General features: G+C 35.9%; 1 protein-coding gene across 2 annotated transcripts in view; it reads right to left on the bottom strand.

Moving 5' to 3' along the window:
- Window positions 1–22,788, bottom strand: part of NIPBL (NIPBL, cohesin loading factor) — a 194,717-nt gene that overhangs the window by 23,236 nt on the left and 148,693 nt on the right. For both annotated transcript variants that reach the window (XM_025387913.1, XM_025387914.1), the window contains 7 exons: window positions 22,117–22,215; window positions 21,876–22,022; window positions 19,368–19,502; window positions 17,776–17,874; window positions 16,695–16,748; window positions 7,271–7,379; window positions 5,047–5,183 (listed from right to left, as the gene is read on the bottom strand). In XM_025387913.1, coding sequence (XP_025243698.1) covers window positions 5,047–5,183; window positions 7,271–7,379; window positions 16,695–16,748; window positions 17,776–17,874; window positions 19,368–19,502; window positions 21,876–22,022; window positions 22,117–22,215 — 780 coding nt within the window. The remainder of the gene's footprint in view (window positions 1–5,046; window positions 5,184–7,270; window positions 7,380–16,694; window positions 16,749–17,775; window positions 17,875–19,367; window positions 19,503–21,875; window positions 22,023–22,116; window positions 22,216–22,788) is intronic.

The following is a 22,788-nucleotide window of genomic DNA, read 5'->3' as shown; positions in this document are numbered from 1 at the left end:
CACTGCAACCCCTGCCTCCTGGGTTCAAGCAACTCCCTGCCTCAGCCACCCAAGTAGCTGAGATGACAGGTGCCCACCACCATGCCTGGCTAATTTTTGTATTTTTAGTAGAGATGGGGTTTCACCATCTTGGCCAGGCTGGTCTGGAACTCCTGACCTCGTCATCCACCTGCCTTGGCCTCCCAAAGTGCTGGGATTACAGGTGTGAGCCACTGCACCTGGCCTTAATTTTCATTTTTGTAGAGACAGGGTCTCACTATGTTGCCCAGGCTGGTTGTGAATTCCTGGCCTCAAGTGATCCTCCTGCCTTGGCCACCCAAAGCACTGGGATTACAGGTGTGAGCCACCATGCTCAGCCTAGGACTTCTTTAAATTTAAATGTGTATTTCTTTGATTAGAAAAAGTAATAAGCATGTTTAAAAAAATAGGTAGAGACTTTTTTAAAAAAACCAAAAGGTAGAAAAGGATTTACAATAAAAAGTCTTGTTTCTATCTATCCTCCAGCCACCCAGTTCATTTCCCCAAAGGCAATCAGTTATGTGTGCGTGTGTGTGTGTGTGTGTGTGTTTGTGTGTGTGTTTGTGTAGTAAGGCTTTCAATGCATGTTTTTAATCTTTTTTTTTTTTTTTTTTTTGCTTTTCTTTTTTTTTAGACAAGAGTCTCACTCTGTCGTCCAGGCTGGAGTGCAGTGGTGTGATCTTGGCTCACTGCAACCTCCGCCTCCTGGGTTCAAGTGATTCTCCTGCCTCAGCCTCCAGAGTAGCTGGAGGTATGGAGGGAGAAGCATCAGCATGTCAGGAATATGGACCGACAACTAGCCCGCCACCACGCCCGGTTAAGTTTTGTATTTTTAGTAGAGATGGGGTTTCACCATATTGGCCAGGCTGGTCTTAAACTCCTCACTTTGTGGTCTGCCTGCCTCAGCCTCCCAAAGTGCTGGGATTACAAGTGTGAGCCATCATGTCCAGCCTTAATCTAGTTTTTAAGCTACTAATCCTCATTGTTAGTAATGGATTACCGGCATTCATTTTGGACTTTTTGTTGAGACAGAGCCTCGTCCTGTTGTCCAGGCGGGAGGCAGTGGCGCAATCTCGGTTCACTGCAACCTCCGCCCCCCAGGTTCAAGCGATTCTCCTGCTTTAGTCTTCCGAGTAGTTGGGACTACAGGTGCGCACCACCATGCTTGGCTAATTTTTGTATTTTTAGTAGAGACAGGGTTTCACCATGCTGGCCAGGCTGGTCTTGAACTCCTGACCTCGTGATCCGCCCACCTCAGCCTCCCAGAGTGCTGGGATTACAGGCGTGAGCCACCGCGCCCAGCCCATTTTGGACTTTTTGAGCTCATTAACACACTAGTTAAAAACATTCCCACCACTTGGCTTGTAGGAGTATTAATTAAAAAAAAAAAAAAAAAAAAAAGAAATTCCCACATCATATTCATCCTTCCTTTTAAGATCCCCACAGGATTAAAAAGAAAACATATATTCTTTTTAAGTAACAGAAATCCTGCTGTTTCCTGTAATGAGTTAAAGTGGGTCTAGGGATAGAAGAATTTTTGTTGGGTAAGATAAATTCATTTGAGAACCAGTGCCAGCATTTTACCTGAAAAAAAAAAAAATGTAGTGGCTGGGCACAGTGGCTCATGCCTATAATCCCAGCTCTTTGGGAGGCCAAGGTGCACAGATTACTTGAGGCCAGGAGTTCAAGACCACCCTGGTCAGCATGGCAAAACCCCGTCTCTACTGAAAATACAAAAATTAGCTGGGTGTGGTGGTGCACACCTGTAAAATCCCAGCTACTCGGGTGGCTGAGGCATGAGAATCGCTTGAACCTGGGAGGCGAAGGTTGCAGTGAGCCAAAATTGCAGGATTGTACTCCAGCCTGGGCAACAGAGCAAGACTGTGTGGTTAAAAACAAAACAAAAAACAAAAAACAGTAGGCCGGGCGTGGTGGCTCATGCCTGTAATCCCTGCACTTTGGGAGGCCAAGGCGGGGTAGATCAACAAGGTCTGCAGTTCAAGACCAGTCGGGCCAACATAGTGAAACCCCATCTCTCCTAAAAATACAAAAAATTAGCCAGGTGTGGTGGTGTGCACCTGTAATCCCGCCTACTTGGGAGACTGAGGAAGGAGAATCGCTTGAAGCCAGGAGGTGGAGGTTGCAGTGAGCCAAGACTGCACATTGCACTCCAGCCTGGGTGACAGTGTGAGCCTCAATCTCAAAAAAAAGTAGCATTTTCTGAACCTTCCCTTAACATACTGGCCTGGAAAATCAAGTAAAAGAAATACCTTAAATTCCAGAAGAAAAATTTAAAGAAAGACGGAAACTATTAAGTAAAAGAGCAACAGAATAGAACAGGGAAAAGTATTTGTAATAAATATACTATAAGATGGCTTAATATCTAAAATATTAAAATTATTTAAAGAGTTCTCCTAAAAAAAGGCCTACAATTCAAAGGTAAAATGGACGAATGATATGAAAATGATATAAATAGTGAATTAACAGAAAAGCAAGCCCAACTGGTCAGTACCATGAAAAGATGCTCAAACTTCTTTGCAGTCAGGGAAGGAAACTGAAGCAATAATGAATTATTCCTTTCCACCTGTTAGACTGGCAAAGAGTACTAAAATAATGACAATGATTGTCACATACAGCTTTCCAAAAGGTTGTATAAAACCCATCCACTGCAAAATGGCAAGATCAATTAAAAATGAAAACCAAAATAACCTTGTTTCAACCTAGCAAGTCCACTCCTCAGCAACTGTTCCAACAAAATAAAGGCATCAGTACTTAAAGGTATTTAAATTGGAATGTTTATTTAAACATTGTTTGTAGTGGTGATCAAAAGGAAATATGTAAACACCTGCCAAATAGGGAAATGATTAAATAAATCATAGGACATCCATAAAATGGATAATATACAGCCATCTAAAACAAGGAATTAGATGTATACCAGGTAATATGAGATTACCAAATATGCCTAACAAATATCTATATAATATGATTCAATTTTTACAAAACCCGGTCAACCATTTATATATACCTGTGTGTTCACAACTATAAAAGTATGTTAAGGACACTATAAGACGTTTATTCTGAAGGGAAGATGAATAAAGATGGAGATAGGACATAAAAACAAAAACAAAAAACACAAAACGTTAAAAAAAAAGTTTACCATGTATGAGATACTCTTATTTATATAAAACTTAATATTTGTGTACATACATACATAAAAGATGTACAAGACATTTTAAAAGTGATTTTGTTTTAAAAAATTACTGGTTCAAAATCATGCAAGGACGATTTATAATATAAATAATAAATAACAGGTTTCCTTATAGTCCAGATTCTACTGGTAGACATGGGGCTGAATTCTAGCTTTGGGACTGGTTAGCTATGTGACATTGGGCCAGTTATTGATATTCTTTAAGTTTTAGTTTCCTTATCTGTAAAACTGAGATCATAATAGTACTTACTTCACAAAGTAAATGAGATAAAATATATGTAAAATTTTCACAGTGCTTGGTACTTTGCTAAAAAATTATTAGCTATTATTATTAGCCACAATATTAACCAATTTATTTCTGGATCTAACAGAAACCCTAAAGATAGAATTAGTGTCTCAGAAGTAAATGCATGTTGTTTTTAGGTATTTATTATCCTTTACTACTCTCCTCAGTTCTTAAAGTTTTCTCAGGAAGTCCTGAGGTTTTCACCTAGAGCTTGCAATTTAGATCATCAAAAAAACTGACCATAGCAGCAAAACAAATGTAGTAAAGTTAAAATTAGCTCCTTAGGAACATTAGGATCATAGCATGTGAGAAGCCTTTTATATTTGTTAAGTTTTAAGAGTATTTTAAAATTTTGCATTTTTAGCAGTTTACTTATACTCTTTAAGCTTCAGTTTCCTTATCTGTAAAATAGAGATAATAGTACGTACTTCATAAAGTAAATGAGATTATATATGTAAACCACATAACTCACTATGCTGTCATATATACTTTAAAATCTTTTTTTTTTTTTTTTTTTTTTTTTTTTTTGAGACGGAGTCTCGCACTGTCACCCAGGCTGGAGTGCAGTGGCCGGATCTCAGCTCACTGCAAGCTCCGCCTCCCGGGTTCAGGCCATTCTCCTGCCTCCGCCTCCCGAGTAGCTGGGACTACAGGCGTCCGCCACCCCGGCCGGCTAGTTTTTTGTATTTTTTAGTAGAGACGGGGTTTCACCGTGTTAACCAGGATGGTCTCGATCTCCTGACCTCGTGATCCGCCTGTCTCGGCCTCCCAAAGTGCTGGGATTACAGGTTTGAGCCACCGTGCCCGGCCTTAAAATCTTTATTTGCTAGATAATTTTACTTAAGCAATGTCTTACTACTCACACCATATTTTAGAAAAACATAGAGTATGTTAATACCAACAGCCTAACATCTCTGGTATGATATTATAGATTTTCCATATTTAATATTGTTCTATTATAAAAATAAAATATATTTATAAAATATAAATAAATTAAAAAAGACTGTATGAAAAATATAAAGCATAACAACAACTTCCTTAGGTGCCATAAATGGACCTCTGTTAGAGGCTATTGGCTCTCAATTTTGGAGAATGACCGAGGTTGACTGTTGTTCCTCAATAATGTGCATTAGATGGGAAGTAATGTTAGTCTTTGTGTGCTTCGAGCAATGTTATCGATTTTTATATTTATTATATTATAAACGACAGATATGTTCAGGACCCAAAAGATAGTAAATTTCTCAAAGACAGGAACTCTGCTTCATTCATTCTGAGATCTTAACAATAGCTATAACATTTAGTAAGCATTTACTGAGGGTTTGGCTTGAGAAGTTTACAGCAAAATGGAACCTGAACTTTATTTATAATATGTCAGACCTGATGTTTATAGATCACTTGCTACAAATAGAACATATATCTAAGTAAATGACACAGTTGATCTGTCAGTGAGAATGTGGTTGACGCATGTGAATTCTAAATTTAAAGCACTTAATGTTTTATGTAAGACACAAGAATAAGACAGCTCTATACTTACACTACATTTAGTGGTAAGGTATGGTTGCATAGTCATTGCATGTTTAACCATGAGCTGGGGTCTTATTTTGCTGAATAAGAACAAAGTGGTTATGCAAGCTACCAATCTTCCAGAATTCACACCTTTATTGTCAGAATCTGGAAAAACAAACAGAGAAATAAGACACTAAAATATGACAAGGTAGTGGAAATTATACAGAATATTATTTAAATTAGTTAATATTATCCCCTAAATAGGTCCAGTATAGTCCTCAATATAATGAATTAGTAGTTCTTATGACACTAGACTTTCTCCATCTCATTTTTTTTTTTGGTATAGAAATCACATACTCTCAAGATAAAGAACAAGAGGCCATGCTCTCTATAAAAGGCAAGTTTTATACTAATGGAAATTGGGAAGTTTAGGGATGGGCTTTTGGGAATACATGTGGTATTGGTTATATCTAAAATCAATGGGCTGGGTGTGATGGCTCACACCTGTAATCCCAGCACTTTGGGAGGCCATCACAGGAAAAAGGCTTGAGTCTAGGAATTTAGATCAGCTTGGACAACACGGGAAAACCCCAGCTCTACAGAAAAATAAAAAATTTAGCCTGGTGTGGTGATGTGCACTTGTAGTCTCAGTTACTCGGGAGGCCGAGGTGGGAGGATTGCTTCAGCCCAGGAGTTCTAGGTTGCAGTGAGCTATGATTACACCACTACAACCCAGCCTGGGTGACAGAGTGAGACCCTGTCTTTAAAAAAAAAAACAAAACAAAAAAAAAAGGAAGTGAATGTGGGGAAAAAAAGCTAGCAATTTAGCTGAGGTGAAACTGTTTAAGGGTACTGGGAAAAAAAGAGATGATGCTGTGGTAGAAGAATGTTAAAAAATGGGAGCAACAAACAGAAATTGGAACAATGCTGTAAGACAGCTCTAAACAAAATGCTGTTCAGGTGGGAAGAAAATGTTGCTAATTAGGAAATACACTGGTTCTTAGGAAACAAATTTTTAGAGGAAATTAGCAACTTTTTAACATTAAGGGACATCAGTATCACCCCTAAATTCCAGGATGGGGAAAAATAAAAAATCGGAACAAGGAGAAAAAAAAAAGAGGTACACATGGGGAAAAAAAAAGACTGCATAAAAAATATAAAGCATATCAACAATTTCCGTAGGTGCCATAAATGGACAGCTGTTAGAGGCTACTGGCTCCCAATTTTGGAGAACAACTGAAGCTGACGTTGTTCCTCATTAATGTGCGTTAGATGGGAAGTAATGCTAGTCTTTGTGTGCTTCAAGCAATGGGTATCTATCTATCTATCCATCTATCTATCTATATATTTGTTTGAGACGGAGTCTCGCTCTGTTGCCCAGGCTGGAGTGTAGCGGCGCGATCTTGGCTCACTGCAAGCTCCGCCTCCTGGGTTCATGCCATTCTCCTGCCTCAGCCTCCCAAGTAGCTGGGACTACAGGCGCCCACCACCACGCCAGGCTAATTTTTTTGTATTTTCAGTAGAGATGGGGTTTCACCGTGTTAGCCAGGATGGTTTTGATCTCCTGACCTCATGATCCATCCACCTTGGCCTCCCGAAGTGTTGGGATTACAGGGGTGAGCCACCATGCCTGGACCAATTTTTATATTTCTTAAGTAATCATTTATTTATAATTGATTAAAAATTTAAGATTTGTGATTGGTAAATAACATGAGAGGGAATATAAAATATTAAGTACTTAATTTGTGATTTTAAACATTTTAATAAATTTATAGCTCAAGACTAAGCAAACTTTATGTAACAAATATAAATAATAAATATTAGGAATGTAATACAAATCTTTAAAAAACATTTTTTATAATAGCTAAAACAATTTCATTTTGAGAGATAATTTTATATGACTTAGAAGATACCAGTTTTGTGATGAGTATCATTAGCTAGATACATATTAGCCCCTGGATTTTTACTCCTATTCAATGACATCTAAAATTATAATATGCTATTAAAAGATACGTGGAAGAGGTGAGGCCCACGCTTTTATTACAATGCTCTAGATAATCTTAGTCAATCATAACAATATAATCTAGGATACAACATCAAACAGATATCTATAAAACAAAAATGTATTTCATTTAAAAGTGAAGTAATCATTAGCCAAGCAGAGCCAGAGGGAAAAATGAGAAATGTGCTCAAAATATTTAAAAAATCTTATAAAATCAACTAAAGATCAATATATATATAAAATGTCTTACCAGCTAGAGATTCCTCATATTTAAGAATGTGCTCAACTAGGTTATCAACAAGTTGAGTACAAGCTTTCTTCACAGGTTTATATGAGGAATCCTCTTCGGACTTCAACAACTATACATATATATATACAAAAAAAAAAATCCCGGTATAATTATTCACTAGGCAATAATAAGATAAACACATTAAAAGTGTCCATAAGTAATATACTTTTCAATTTGTCATTAACAATTTAGTACTCAAAGTGCAAATTAATAAAACAAAAATATATATGTTTAAAAATATAAACCAGTAATTTACCAATACTTTCAATTTTACTACAAAGTACTTAAATTGCTGTGTAAGACCTAAGGTAAGATGTGAAAGATGCAGAAAAGATGAACTTCCCTTTCTCCCTATTCCAATAAAAAACATAGTATCACACAATACTAGCTGAATTATTTTAAATAATTAATAACTGCATCTGAATTGCATCTTAAAAGGCAATTATAAAACATAAGGGTAGATTTCTGCATTATCCTTTGCAAAATCACAAACAATGCTAGAAAAGTGTTATGAATAATGAGATGAGGATAGAGATCATTCTAAATATAGCTAAAAAGTAAAACCAATCTAATCTTTCATAATCAAAGGTCAATAGAAGAGTCATAAGGTATATATGTTTCGCTAAGAAAAGCTAGCTAATATAATTCTGAGGATATTGAAGGAATCTAAATGTGTATTTGATTTCTGTGAAGAGTTCCACTGCTGTTAAATATAACTTTCTCTGCAATAATGGAAATGTTCTATATCCTTGCTGTCCAATATGGTTTCCAAGAGTCACATGCAGCTATTAAGCACTTGCAATGTACCTACTGTGATTGAGGAATTAAAATAAAATAAAATAAAAATTGAAATTAACATTTAAAAAAATGCATGTGGCTTATAGCTGGGCACAAGCGTGGGCAGCACAAGCTGAAACTTTCCCTATAAGATACATAAATGATTAAAACAACTGACAGCAACCAGAGTAACATAACACACACACTGCCCCTTTTCCTCCAATTTAAAGAAATAAAGCAGACAGCTTCAATGTACTAGGTTTCAACTATGAACTGCAAATTCTTCCTGCCCCATTCTCCAATTTCCTTAAAGCAGCTATTAATATCACATTCCAGTTTGATCTTTTCTGAGACAGGGTCTCATTGTCACTCAGGCTGGAGTGCAGTGGCACAATCAAAGCTCACTGCAGCCTTGACCTCCCGAGCTCAGTCTCCCATACAGCTGGGACCACAGGCGTGAGAAAACACGCCCGGGCTTATTTTTGTATAGTTTGTAGAGATGGGGTTCTCTAAGTTGCCCAAGCTGGTCTTAAACTCTTGGGCTCAAGTGATCCACCTCCCTCAGTCTCCCAAAGTGCTGGGATTATAGGCATGAGCCACCACGCCCGGCCTAGCTTGGTCTTTTATTCAATGGCAGGAGTAGAAAACTACCCTCTCTCATCCTTGGTATTCCTTTTTCATTTCCAAGGCTTCAGGTACACACAAAAGAATTAACCATAAATTTTGATTCATGACACACCATTGCCACTTGTATATGCCCTTTTAATTTACTAATAAATAATGGCATAATTTGAATCCAAATCAAGAACAAGAATAATTTTAATATCTCATATCTCCCAATGTGCTCCTTCCCTTATCCCATTTTCCTGTTTCACATGTAAGGTAACCGCTATCAGAAAATTTATCATCTCCTTGTTTTTTAAAAAAGTATAAGCTGTATGCTATTTATAGTTTTCTTTGATTTTCCACTTTCTAAAAAGGTAGTATACTTGATGTAGTCTTCTGAGATTTGCTTTTTTCACTCAACATTATGCCACTATGATCTAGGTTGTTGCATACAGCTGTATTTTACTGATTTTTCACTGCTGTACTGATTTTTCACTGCTGTACAACACCCCACTGTCTGCCTATATCTTAATTCATTTATCCACTCTTTTGTAGATAGGTTAATCCCAATTTTAGTACAACTAAGCATTCTTGTATATGCCTCCTGATGCAAATATGCAAGATTCTTTTGTGTGTATATATACTTGAAGTCGAACTGCTGGGTCATTGGATATATGCATTGTTCAATTTCACAAGATAATGCTTTTATGAGATAATTTTATGAAATCGTTGTTTTTCAAAGTGGCTGTAATATTTTCTCAATTATCATCTGTATTAAGAGACACTATCTGATCCCTCTTTCCCATCACTTGTGATGGTCTGACTTCTCTATTTTTGTCAATAAAATGGTATAGAAAGTGGTATTGATTTGTATTTCTTACTTTACTAATGGGGTTGAACACAGTATAGGCCCTATATGCTATTTTCTCCATGAAATGCCTATTAATGAACTTTACCTATTTTTCTACTGGGACTCTTGACTTGTAATGGTTTTGTAGGAGAGGAGTTCTTATGTATTTATTCTTGGTATTAATTGTTGATTACATATGTGCCAAATATCTTTTCCCATTTTGTGACTTGTATTTTCACTTCAATCTTTTAAGGTTAATGGTTTTTGTGACTTGTTTAAGACATCCTTTCCTACCCAGAGACCAAAAATATATTCAGGCTGGGCATGGCGGTGCATGCTTGTAGTCCCAGCTACTCAAGAGGCTGAGGTAGAAGGATCACTTGGGCCTAGGAGTTTGAGTCCAGCCTGGGCAACACAGCAAGACCACGCCATTAAAAAAAAAAAAAAAATATATATATATATATATATATATATATATAAATATTTTATTTTATATATATTTTATTTTGTGTTTATACAAAATATGTACTCAGCAATAAATATAAAATATAAAAATAAAAATATGTAACTCCATTACATATATATAATTAAAAAAATTTTTTCTCCTATATTTTATTCTAAAATTTTAAAGTTCTCCTTTAATCTATATGGAGTTGATTTTTCAGTTGAAGTAGGTTTCTCTTTTTTTTTTTTTAATTCTTATGGACAGTCAAATAGCCCAACTCCATTTACTAAACAGTCTATCTTGTCTCCATCATCTGCAGTGCCACCTCCGTTTTATAGCAAGCATATTCTATTTGTGTAAGCCTGTTTTCTGGGCTCTCTATCCTGTTCCATTGTTCTATTTAGTACTGATCTACTTATTACTGCTGTTAATTATGTAATGTATCTTTGAAAATAAGTCCCGATATTTTGTAAGGCAAGTCAGTGTTCCAGCTTTTGCAGAAATTATTTGTATCTTTTCTCTGCTTTTCCATATACATTTCACAATCACCTTGATATATTTAAATTTTTTTATTCATGATTTTGAAGAAAGCTCACAGTTTCCCATTTTGCATTATTTTCATTTTAGGTTTTATAGTTTTATCTGTCAGATTAAGGAATTCACATTTTATCCTCATTTATTACAAGTAATCATTCAAGGATATTGAATTTTATCAAAATTTTTTCTTGCCCACTCTGAAATGATTTCTTCTACTTTAATGTTAACCTACACACATTTATTAGCCATGCACTCATAATATAAAAGAACTAATCAAAGTGCATAAAATTTTTTTAAAGTATAATTTAGTTTGCTCATTTAAAAAATACCTTTTAAAGGTACCAACATTCCCAGTGATATAGGTACATTTTTACACCATCTTAATATTTTATTATGAAAAACTTCAGCCATACAAAAGAGTTGAAAAAAGTTTTATCATGAACATTCTCTAACCACCATCATCTAGATTCTACCATTAAAAACATTTTTTGTGTGTGAGACAGGGTCTCACTCTATTCCCCAGAAGAAAGTGCAGTTGCATAATCACAGTTTACTGCACCCTAAAAATCCCAGGCTCAAGTGATCCTCCTGCCTCTGCCTCCCAAGTAGCTGGATCTACAGGCACAGGCCACAATGCTCAGCTAATTTTATTTATTTATGTTTTTTAGAGATGGGGTCTCAGTATGTTGTCCAGGCTGGTCTAAAACTCCAGGCTTCAAATGATCCTCCTGCCTCAACCTTCTGAGAGGCTGGGATTCCGGGTGCAAGCTACTGAGCCTGGCTCCAGGATCCTACCTTTAAGACTTTATTCTGCTGGGATGAACACACACACACACACACACACACACGTGTGTATACATGTATGCATATGCATACACACACACCTATATCCATTTTACTTCCAACGCATTTCAAAGTAAACTGGAGACTTCAGTATACTACCCATTTTTTCCTTGAGATAAAAAGTACATGCGGCCGGGCGCGGTGGCTCAAGCCTGTAATCCCAGCACTTTGGGAGGCCGAGATGGGCGGATCACGAGGTCAGGAGATCGAGACCATCCTGGCGAACACAGTGAAACCCCGTCTCTACTAAGAAATACAAAAAAAAATAGCCGGGCGAGATGGCGGGCGCCTGTAGTCCCAGCTACTCGGGAGGCTGAGGCCGGAGAATGGCGTGAACCCGGGAGGCGGAGCTTGCAGTGAGCTGAGATCCGGCCATTGCACTCCAGCCTGGGCTACAGAGCGAGACTCCGTCTCAAAAAAAAAAAAAAAAAGTACATGCAATAAAATGCACAAATTTTTAGTGTATATTTGCTCAGTTTTGTCAAATGCATTTACCATTGTAATTCAAGTTCACCAAGATACAGAACAGTTGTTCTCAATCTTTAACTTATATCTGAATCATCTGGAGAGAGACTGTTAAAATACAGAATTATTGGCTCTACCCTCAGAGTTACTGATGAATTAAGTCTGGAGTAGGGCCTGAGAATTTGCATTTCTAATAAGTCCCCAGGTAATGCTGGTAACTTTTAGAACCACTGATAGAGACGACTACTATCATCCCTGAAAGTTCCCTCATGTCCTTTCCCAGTCAATCCCCAGCTCCCTGCAGCCACTCTTCTGATTTTTTCCAGTATAGATTAGCTTTACCTCTCCTAGAATTTTGTATAAATGGAATTATAGTATGTACTCTTCTATGTAAGGCTTCTTTTACTCTGCACAATGTTTTCATTATTTATCTATGTTGTTGTATGTTTTGATAGTCTGTTCCTTTTTGATGTGGAATACTATTAAATTGTATGGAATCATCATAGTTTATCCATTCACTGGTTGATAGAGATAAAATATTTCATTGTAAACTCAGAAAGATCTTGCTCTGGATTACAAAAGACAGGAACAGATGAAACATGGGTAACCCTTAACTGTTTTTCATTGCCTGTATTTTCCTTACAAACTAAAAAAGGGTCAGTCTCAGATCATAAGTAAGTAAAATGAATGGCATTGTAAAATCTATTTTTGTGTACCCATCACAGGGCTATGGATGTGTTTTTTGAAGAAGACTGTCATGAAGAGCTACTCAATTTATGGTAGTGGTTTAAACTAACTGGAGTACATTTTAGAAACAAAAAAAATGTGAGGACCTTCATGACAGAAATTATTCTTCCACATCCTACTGAAAAATGCCAAAAAACTATGAATTGTTAAAGGTTATAAAGGAATGATAGCGCCATACATTTAAAAATGATACACTGGCCGGGCACGGTGGCTTGCACCTGTAATCTCAGCACTTTGGGAGGCCAAGGCGGGCAGATCACCTGAGGTCAGGAGTTCAAGACCAGCCTGGTCAACATGGTGAAACCCCGTCTCTACTAATACAAAAAAAGTAGCCGGGCGTGGTGGTGGGTGCCTGTAATTCCAGCTACTCAGGAGGCTGAGGCAAGAGAATTGCTTAAACCCAGGAGGCGGAGGTTGCAGTGAGCGGAGATCACACCACTGCATTCCACCCTGGGCGACAAGACTGAAACTCTGCCTCAAAAACAAAAACAAAAACAAAAAAGATATACTAAGCTTGAGTAATACAGTGACATCCTGTCTCAAAAAAAAAAAAAAAAAGAAGCAAAAGAGGCTAAACATGGTAGGGCATGCCTGTGGTTCCAGCTAAATGGGAGGCTGAGGACAAAAGACTGCTTGAGCCAGGGACGTTGAGGTCACAGTGGGCCATGATGGTGCCACTGCACTCCAGCCTGCATGACAGAGCAAGACTCTGTCTCCAAAAAAAAAAAAAAAAAAAGATAAACTAACATAATTATTTAGACAAGGAACAGAGTTTAGTACATGTGGGAATTTGAGGCTATTTCAGTAGTACTTCAAGTTTCCCTAGAAAAACATATTCAATAATTGGGGAGAGTCAATGATCTACAAAAAAACAATCAAGAACAACAAAACCCCCAAAACCTAATCCAAAAATAAAAATTAGAAATATCTGAAATTGGACTGAATGCAATGCATGTAATGTGCTCATGTAAAAACAGTAAGCATGTCAATTATTCTGGACTCAAGAATTTGTAATAACTATAGCAGTCCATTCTTTATATCCTTCCTAGCTTCTCTTAACATTTACGCATACGTTATAATTGCTCAGAGGAGTTATGTTTCTGTCATATATATATGTGTGTGTGTGTATATATATATATATTTGAGTTTGCTTTCTTTCACTAAAGCAAACTCTGCTAGTATAAGGAAATATATCACAAAGTTACAGTATCATTGGTAAACTAAGTTGTTGGCAGAAACTAAAGTAGGAAAGCAAAGAATAGGGAGCATCAATAGGATGGATAAACCAACTTACTAACTAAATAAATGGGACTAGAGAATAAAGATACAAAGAATGTACAAGTAAAACTATCATTGCTAAGAGATTATAAAAATGGTCATGTCCCTTCTGCTTCTAATTTGCTAATACAGGAGGATATTCTTTTAGATTCTTTTTAGTAATCCTAAATAGTGACATTTCTGATAGTTACACTGAATTCTCACTTGATCATTTATAATAACTATCAAATGAAATATATGAATTTAGAGCCTTTTAGAAATCATGATGTACCTTTTGGGATGGCTGACATAAACTTAACTAAGGTGGTCATAAGGCTCTGTGATATAGAGCTAATTATTTGATTTAGGAAAGAAATGATGCCAAATATATCATGTAAAAATATGAAATGAAAAATGATTTAAGAAGACAGTCTAAGATTTACACATTGAAAACACCATGAAGGTTTTTTAAAACAGATATCTTAAGAAAGTAATGTACTACTTTTACCACCACACCAAAATGGCTAAAGTTTTTTAAAAAAGACTGACAATAACGAGAATTGGTGAGGATGTGGAGCAGCTGGAACTTTCACACACTGATAGTGGAAATGAAAAATGGTTTAGTAATTTTGGAAAAACATTTTGGCAGTTTCTCACTCACCATATGACCCTGTAATCACATTCCTAGGAATTTACCCAAGATAAATGAAAACATACAACTGCATAAAACCTTACACACCAATATTCACAGCAGCATTATTCATAACACCCCCAAACTGGAAAGAACCCAAAAGTCCACAAAATGGTGAATAATGAAATTATGATATATCCATGCCATTGAAACTACTCAGCAATAAAAAGGTATATTAATATATTAGCAACAAGAATGAATCAACATTCTAAGTTTAAAAAGTCAAACACAAGATTGCATACTGTATGATTCCATTGATATGAACTTCTAAAAAGGTACAACTATAGTGACAAAAAGTAGATCAATAGTTTTCTAGGGCCAGGAAGAGAGGATCAACTGCAAAAAGGCATGAGGAAGTTTTTTAGGGTAATATCCTGTATGTTCATTGTGTTGGAGGTTACATGACTGTATATCATCACTTAAATTCATCGAAGATCAATCACTGAAGATGGGACAACTAGACATGTGCTTCCTGCTGTGATGCAATAATATTCACCACCACCTATGAGGTATTTGTCTCCCAGATTAAAAATTGAACTTTAATCATATTAAGCCTCTAGATTTCACTAAGAGTTTACTTGAAAACTGGTGGATGGAGGAACAACTTAAATGACACCAGAAAAAAAGTGACCTATTAAATCCAGAATGTGGGAGATTCTACAGAAAAACATACAAGCGGCATGAGAAAAGGGAGATAAGGGGCAAACTATTATAAGAGACTTAAGAGTATATCAACCAAAGCAACTGCAAACCAACTATAAAAATACATTTTTGAGACAGGAAAATATGAACACTGAATAGGTATTAGTTATGGAATAATGCATTACTATTTTGATATAAATAATAATATTCTTTTTTTTTTTAAAGTCATTATCTGCTAGAGATAGACAGATGCTAAAGTATCTATGAGTGAGATAATATAAAGTTTGGCATTTGTTTTAAAAGTATTACAGGCTGGGCATGGTGGCTCATGTCTGTAATCTCAGCACTTGGGGAGGCCGAGGTGGGTAGATCACCTGAGGTCAGGAGTTTGAGACCAGCCTGGCCAACACGGCGAAACTTCATCTCTACTAAAAATACAAAAATTAGCTGGGTGTGGTGGCAAGTGCCTGTGCCCCAGCTACTTGGGAGGCTGAGGTAGGAGAATCCCTTGAACTTGGGAAGTGGAGGTTGCAGTGAGCTGGCTGAGATGGTGCCACTGCACTCCAGTTTGGGTGACAGAGTGAGATTCCGTCTCCCAAAAAAAAAAAAAGAAAAAAAGGATTACGGAAAACAAAAGAAGAAAGAAAGAAAAGGAGAAAACCAGATAGGGGAAGGATAGCTATAACAAGACTGGGAAAATGCTGACAATTTTTGAAGTGGGTGATGGATATTTCTGCCTATGTGAAATTTTCTAAAATAAAAAATTTAACAACTCACAGGGAGACAAACATTTCCTTTTATGAAACTTAAAAAAACCACTAGTTGTGGTTTGACTCTGTACTACTAAAGGAAATTCTATGCATAACATAGTAAATCATGTAATTATATTTTTAATGCAATATATTGATACATTTATAAATCTTGCATCTATTAGGTACAGAGATTAAAGAAAAAAATTATCTGGAAAGAAAGTAAGATAGAATTTTAGTTAATGATTCAGAAAACTTACTTCTATAATAGGCAACTGAAGGCCAGGTGCAGTGTGGCTCATGCCTATAATCCCAGCACTCTGGGAGGCCGAGGCAGGCAGATCACCTGAGGTCAGGAGTTTGAGACCAGCGTGGCCAACATGGTGAAACCCCGTCTCTACTAAAAATACAAAAATTAGCCGGGCGTGGTGGCGGACACCTGTAATCCTAGCTACTCTGGAGTCTGAGGCAGGAGAACTGCTTGAACCCAGGAGGTGGAGGTTGAAGTGAACCAAGATTATGCCACTGCACTCCAGCCTGGGTGACAGTGAGAGAGCGAGACTCCATCTCAAAAAACAAACAAACAAACAAACAAACAAAAAAACTAGGCAGCTGAATTAAGAGAAATTAACAAAATCATCCAGCCTAACACATTGAAATAAATTTTCCCTACCAAAAGAACTCAAAAGGTTCTTTTAAATCATAGTCAAACAAAACAAAACAAAACAAAATAACCTATTAAATTTTATGTTACCAGGAGTCAAAAGAACACTCACATTTTGAAGGAGTTGCTCAAACCAGTCATATCCAGTATCTCTGCATGCTGCAACCTAAGGGGTGATGAAAAGTATCAAAGTTAGAAATATATTTAAAAATCTGAATAACATACACTTTTGTTATGCTTTAGCCTGAAACATGTTTCAATTATCTCAATTCAAAAGCTTATTTTTAAATGAAACTATTTTTTCAGTAACACAACCATTTACCAATGTTATAGAACTTTATTCTAAAAATACCTTGGAAAACACTGAAGAAATTAGTTAAATATATTGAAGTTTAATATGGCACCAAATGTTTAAAGTGGCACAAGTTTAAAATGGCACAATAACTTGAACTACAGTCTGTGAGAAAAATCTGTAATATCTTAAACATTAAGAACAAAAATATTTGTTTCTTATTACCCTTCTAGATGGCACATTTTAAAGACATCAATAGAAATTTAGAAGATGACGTAATTGAATATACAGAATTTCTTTTCTTTTTTTTTTTTTTGAGGTATCTTGCTATTATATTGCCCAGGCTGGAGTGTAGCGCCTATTCACAGGCATGATTACAGTATACTGCAGCTTTGAACTCCTGGTTCAAGGATCTCCTGATCCCCCGTCTCAGACTCCTGGGCAGCTGGGATTATAGGCATATGCCACTGTGACTGGCAAAAATTTCTTATATTAAAAACACAAAATGTATAGCTTATGCATAATAAAAAAATTTAGCTAATCTATATTCATAATTTCTGAAAAAAGTAGGCATTACTATCTTTGCAGATTATTACCCTTGGGCGATTGTATCTGTTCTTCCATTTCTCCTTTCCCTCCCTGTTTTTAATTGCTGGAGGAATAGGAAAATCTCAGTATCAGTGTTTACATCAATTAATGCCAAGAAGTAGGGCTATATGGAAACGTCAACGACATGTTACTTGCATCCCTTGAGCATCTCCAGAAATATAAAGTAAAGGCAGCAGTACGAAATGTCAAGATTAATGAAATATCTCATTATTGTCTCTTCCTTCATAAGACATGTAGGCCTCAATTAGGTCTGGATCAACAGTGACCACACCCTTGTTCCAGTCCTTCTTACCACATCGGTAATGTTTAAAATTTTCCTTGTCATTGCTTCTTTGTCATTGTGTGGAGTTGGAGTAAACCAGAGTTTCTGGAATGTTTCATTTACTAATTTCTAGAAGAAAGAGAAATTTCAAATTAACTAATTATAACAAATATGGCAATTTCACAATTCCAAATTATCATTAGGCCCAACACAAAGCTATAAATAACTAATCAAAACAGAAATTGCCAGGAATTTCTGGTATTAATTTCCTCAGTTTTTTCTAAAACTACCAATTTCTCAAAACTATAAAATTTTTCAATTTGGTAAAGATTTTAAACAATACGAACGGGTGATACTATCCCTAGCCTGGAACTTCTTCATACTATACACTCAAATGTTTATGATCAAACTAAAAAATATATTTACTGCTTTTGGAGAAGAAGTTGTTACAGTGTTTGCTAAACTTAAAAAAAGGAACAATTATATATATTATTACATATAAATGTAAATTTACTAACGAATTTAGGACTAAAATTTTTATGTATACATAACAGCTGTACACATTTATGAAGTATATTTGACCTTTTGATACAAGCATACAATGTATAATGATCAAATCAGGGTAACTGGGGTATCCATTACCTCAAGCATTTATCATTTCTTTGTGTTAGGAACATTCCATTTCCACTCTTCTAGTTATTTTGAAATGTGTAATAAATTATTGTTAACTATAGTCACCCTATTGTGCTACTGAACACCAAATTTTATTCCTTCTAGGTGTATTTTTGATAACCGTGAACCAACCCCTCTTTATTCAACCCCTCACAACCCTTCCCTCCCTCTGCTAACCATCATTCTATTCTTTATCACTATGAGACAAATTTTTTTAAAGTTTCCACATATGAGTGAAAATATGTGCTATTTTCTGTGTCTGGCTTATTTCACTTAACATAATGAAACAAAGTATCTAATAATTTAGAAAAGTAAAAACATAACATTTGAAAATTAAAATAATCCATGAGAAACCTTTGAATATAATGCAATCTCTATAATAACAATCAATAAGTCAATTAACACACACATGCACATTTTTTGAGATGGAGTCTCACTCTGTTGCCCAGGCAGGAGTGCAGCAGCAAGATTATAGCTCACTGCAGCCTTGAATTCCTGGGCTCAAGTAATCTTCCTGTGTCAGTCTCTAGTGTAGCTGGAACTACAAGCATGCTCTACTATGTTTGGCGAAATTTTTAAAAATTATTTTCATTATTTTATTTTTTATAGAAATAGGATTCTTACTATGTTGCCCAGGCTGATCTTCAACTCCTGGCCTCAAGCCATTCTCCTGCCTTGGCCTCCCAAAGTGCTGGGATTATAGGCATGAGCTACTATGGCCAGTCTTAAATAGATATTACCATTGTGGAACTGGTTGGTTAAGATCAGATTATAATAATTAAAATAAAAATCTAGAAACAAAAAAGTATTAAAGTATTTTTCTTAAGTTTATAAACTAAAAACGATTCACTGTAAAGTTTTTGGATATATTTAAAATCAACATTTAGGTGCAATAAACATTTAACTTATTTTAAACATTAATGAAAAATAAATTTAAAAGTCAACATTACCTTAATGCCCTCTTCATCATTGACTCTGCGAATCATTTTTACACACATTTCTGTGATTTTTGGAAATGTTGGCTGTTCAATACAAATGTCTCTGAGAATCTTTATTACTCTTTTCCTGACACTGATACCAGTATCCTAAAAACAGAAAGGTATTTTTAAGTGTCAGAAAAATTGAGATGCCTTGTGTGTGAAATTAGAAAATACGTATCCACACGCAGTATGTTCGCTATTTGTTAACATGATAAACACATTTGACATATTTGCTCTTTACATGCTTTCTTACTGCTACTATAAATGTGTTATTATATTGTCTTTACTTTTAAAGTATGATATCTAATATATAGAAACATATTTTATAGTTAAGCCCTGGACACAAGACTAGAAGTATACGCTTGTAAAAATTAAATGAGAAAACAAACATAAGCTTTAATATAGTGTCTGGCACTTAAAACAGCACACGAAGTATCACTTATAAAGTGACTTCATAAAAATGTTTAACCTGAATCTAATCAAACCTTTGGCATTATCTTATGGTTATTTCTTTTTTTTTTTGAGACGGAGTTTTGCTCTTGTCGCCCAGGCTGGGGTACAATGGTGATCTCAGCTCACTGCAACCTCTGCCTCCCAGGCTCAAGTGATTCTCCTGCCTCAGCCTCCCAGGTAGCTGGGATTACAGGCGCATACCACCATGCCTACCTAATTTTTGTATTTTTAGTAGAAACAGTGTTTCACCATGTTGGCCAGGCTGGTCTCAAACTCCTGATCTTTGATGATCCACCTGCCTCAGCCTCCCAAAGAGCTGGGATTACAGGCATGAGGCACTGCGCCTGGCCTATCTTATGGTTTGTAAGAGATACAAAACACAAGTTAAATTAAACAAAGCATGGGAAAGTAACAAAGGATCAGGCCTTTTTTTTTTTTTTTTTTTCTTTTGAGACGGAGTCTCGCTCTGTCGCCCGGGCTGGAGTGCAGTGGCCGGATCTCAGCTCACTGCAAGCTCCGCCTCCCGGGTTTACGCCATTCTCCTGCCTCAGCCTCCCGAGTAGCTGGGACTACAGGCGCCCGCCACCTCGCCCGGCTAATTTTTTTTTTTTTATTTTTTAGTAGAGACGGATCAGGCCTTTTTAACCAGTCAATGTCATATGGGAAGTATGTAAAAAAGAAAAAAAAAAAAGAATATAGTCTTCAATTTTAAGACATGACCCCCAAATGCAACATATTACCTTTGACTGAATTCTGATTCTTAAAAAAGGAGAATGAAAAAACATTTTTAGGACATCGGAGGATCTAAGAACTAGTATTCAGATGATAATAGAGAGTGTTAATTTGGGTGAGATAATGGTTTTGTTTATATAGCACAGTATCATTTTTTTGGTGATTCAAACTGAAGTGTTCACAAGAAAAGCAGTAAAAAATATTTGACTTAAAATAATTTAGCAGAAAGTACAGATGAAGTATGGAGGTAGGTACAAGGGTGTTCACTGTACTATTTTTCCTTAACAAACTTTCATATTTGGAGTTTTAAAAATAAAAAGCATCAGACATGTAGTGTGCAAAATTATTAATCTCCATTATGTGATTTTAGCAATTCCCAAAATATTTTAGGATATTTTACTAGGGTTACCAATACCAGGGTTCATTAGATATTTGGGAATCCTGTGATGGAAGCCCTAAGAAGGAAAAAAAATTTTCCAGCCTTTCTCTAAATTATTTGTTTCTTAACCAAGATTTATGCCTAGTTGAAGCTAAAAATTACTCTATACTTCTGTCACACAATGTTCTGGTACTAGGCCAAGGGTGACAAAATAAACTCTTGTCATTGAGATAATACTTGATTTTGTGCACTAGTACATCTATGTTGAGTAAGTCAATATGCCTGCAGTGGGTAGTGTGGAGATTCCACAGATATTTCCTAATGCCAATGTTTCCTTTTATTTTTCAGAAAGATGCTTCAGAGCCAGAGAATTCCATGATGTATGCAGAACTTCTTAAGTTTGCTCTTAAACCTCAAAGAACTTTTGGGCTTAACTTGTAGGTATCTGAGCTCATCATTACTCAGCTTTAAGGAAACAAGAAGATGCACATAAGGGATCCAAAAATATTGTCAGATACCAACGTTCTGTACTTGTCTCTCACTGAAATAATTCTTCTTGTTTATATATATACATACATACATATATACATAAAATCACTCTAGATTCTTATTCAAAAACATTTAACTATCCCATGTGGTTCCTATCATCTACTCATTGTAAACTGGCATAATTAAAAAGAAATAGCAACTGAAAAAAGGAATCCAATTATTATTACCAATGATTTGTTTTATGATACTGCAAGGGCTATTCTTGAAAATATGCACTTGTTTAGAAAGTGGCAATAATTCATAAATTAGACAATATAAATATATAATTGGTACATTTATTTTTCTAGCTTAACACTTTAAAACAAAACATGATACTTGAACGGCAAAATTATATTCATGAATCATTATAAAAATGACAAACATACCAATATTCTTTCAATCAGCATATCATAATACTGTTCAGCAAGCTGAGGTCGACAAAGGACAAATCGACCTAGTAATTCTACTGCTGCTTCTCGGACACTAGTCGAATTATCCATCAATCGCCCATGAACACCTCGTTGCATATCAAGCTAAAGAAAAATGAAGAAAAAAAAGCAATTTATACCTAAATAGAGTGAATATTCCAATTTGAATAGAAAAGAAAGAATCATTTTTGTTCTTTACCCTTGCTAGAATACTGGGGTCTACAGCAACAACCTCAGACAAACACTTCATGGCTTTTGTTCGAACAGCAATTGCATTTTCACCAAGAACTCGTAAGATCTGCCAAGCAAACATTGACATTTTCGTAAATTTTAGAATACATAAAATATAATTTAAAATAGTACGAAAACATGCAAAAGAAAACAAATCTATTATTTACCTCTCTTTAATCTGTATATAAATGAGTAAAGGATCTTTTCTACTGATTGAAAGTGTAACTTAAAGATCAGTACAGGTGTTAAGTATACAGTCCATACTTTGGAGCCTTTCCTTTATCCAGTTAAACCTGTTTTTTAATTGTTATGCTTCATTTGCAGAACCTGTAGCCCCACTAAAACCTTGCTATGTGTAACTTGAATCAAAGATATTTAGTGTCATTTAAATCATAATTTGGTAGTTGAATATTTTGTATCTTATTTTATTATTTTATTTTTTGGGATGAAGTCTCGCTCCGTCGCCCAGGCTGGAGTGCAGTGGCGTGATCTTGGCTCCCTGCAACCTCTGTATCCTGGGTTCAAGCGATTCTCCTGCCTCAGACTCCTGAGTAGCTGGGATTACAGGCACGTGCCACCACGGCAGCTAATTTTTTGTATTTTTAGTAGAGACGGGGTTTCACTGTGTTAGCCAGGAAGG

The sequence above is a fragment of the Theropithecus gelada genome, chromosome 6 (genome assembly GCF_003255815.1).
Source record: "Theropithecus gelada isolate Dixy chromosome 6, Tgel_1.0, whole genome shotgun sequence".
In the NCBI taxonomy this organism is placed as follows: domain Eukaryota; kingdom Metazoa; phylum Chordata; class Mammalia; order Primates; family Cercopithecidae; genus Theropithecus; species Theropithecus gelada.
The sequence above is the reverse complement of the archived record's forward strand: the minus strand, read 5'-3'. Positions and strand labels throughout refer to the sequence as shown.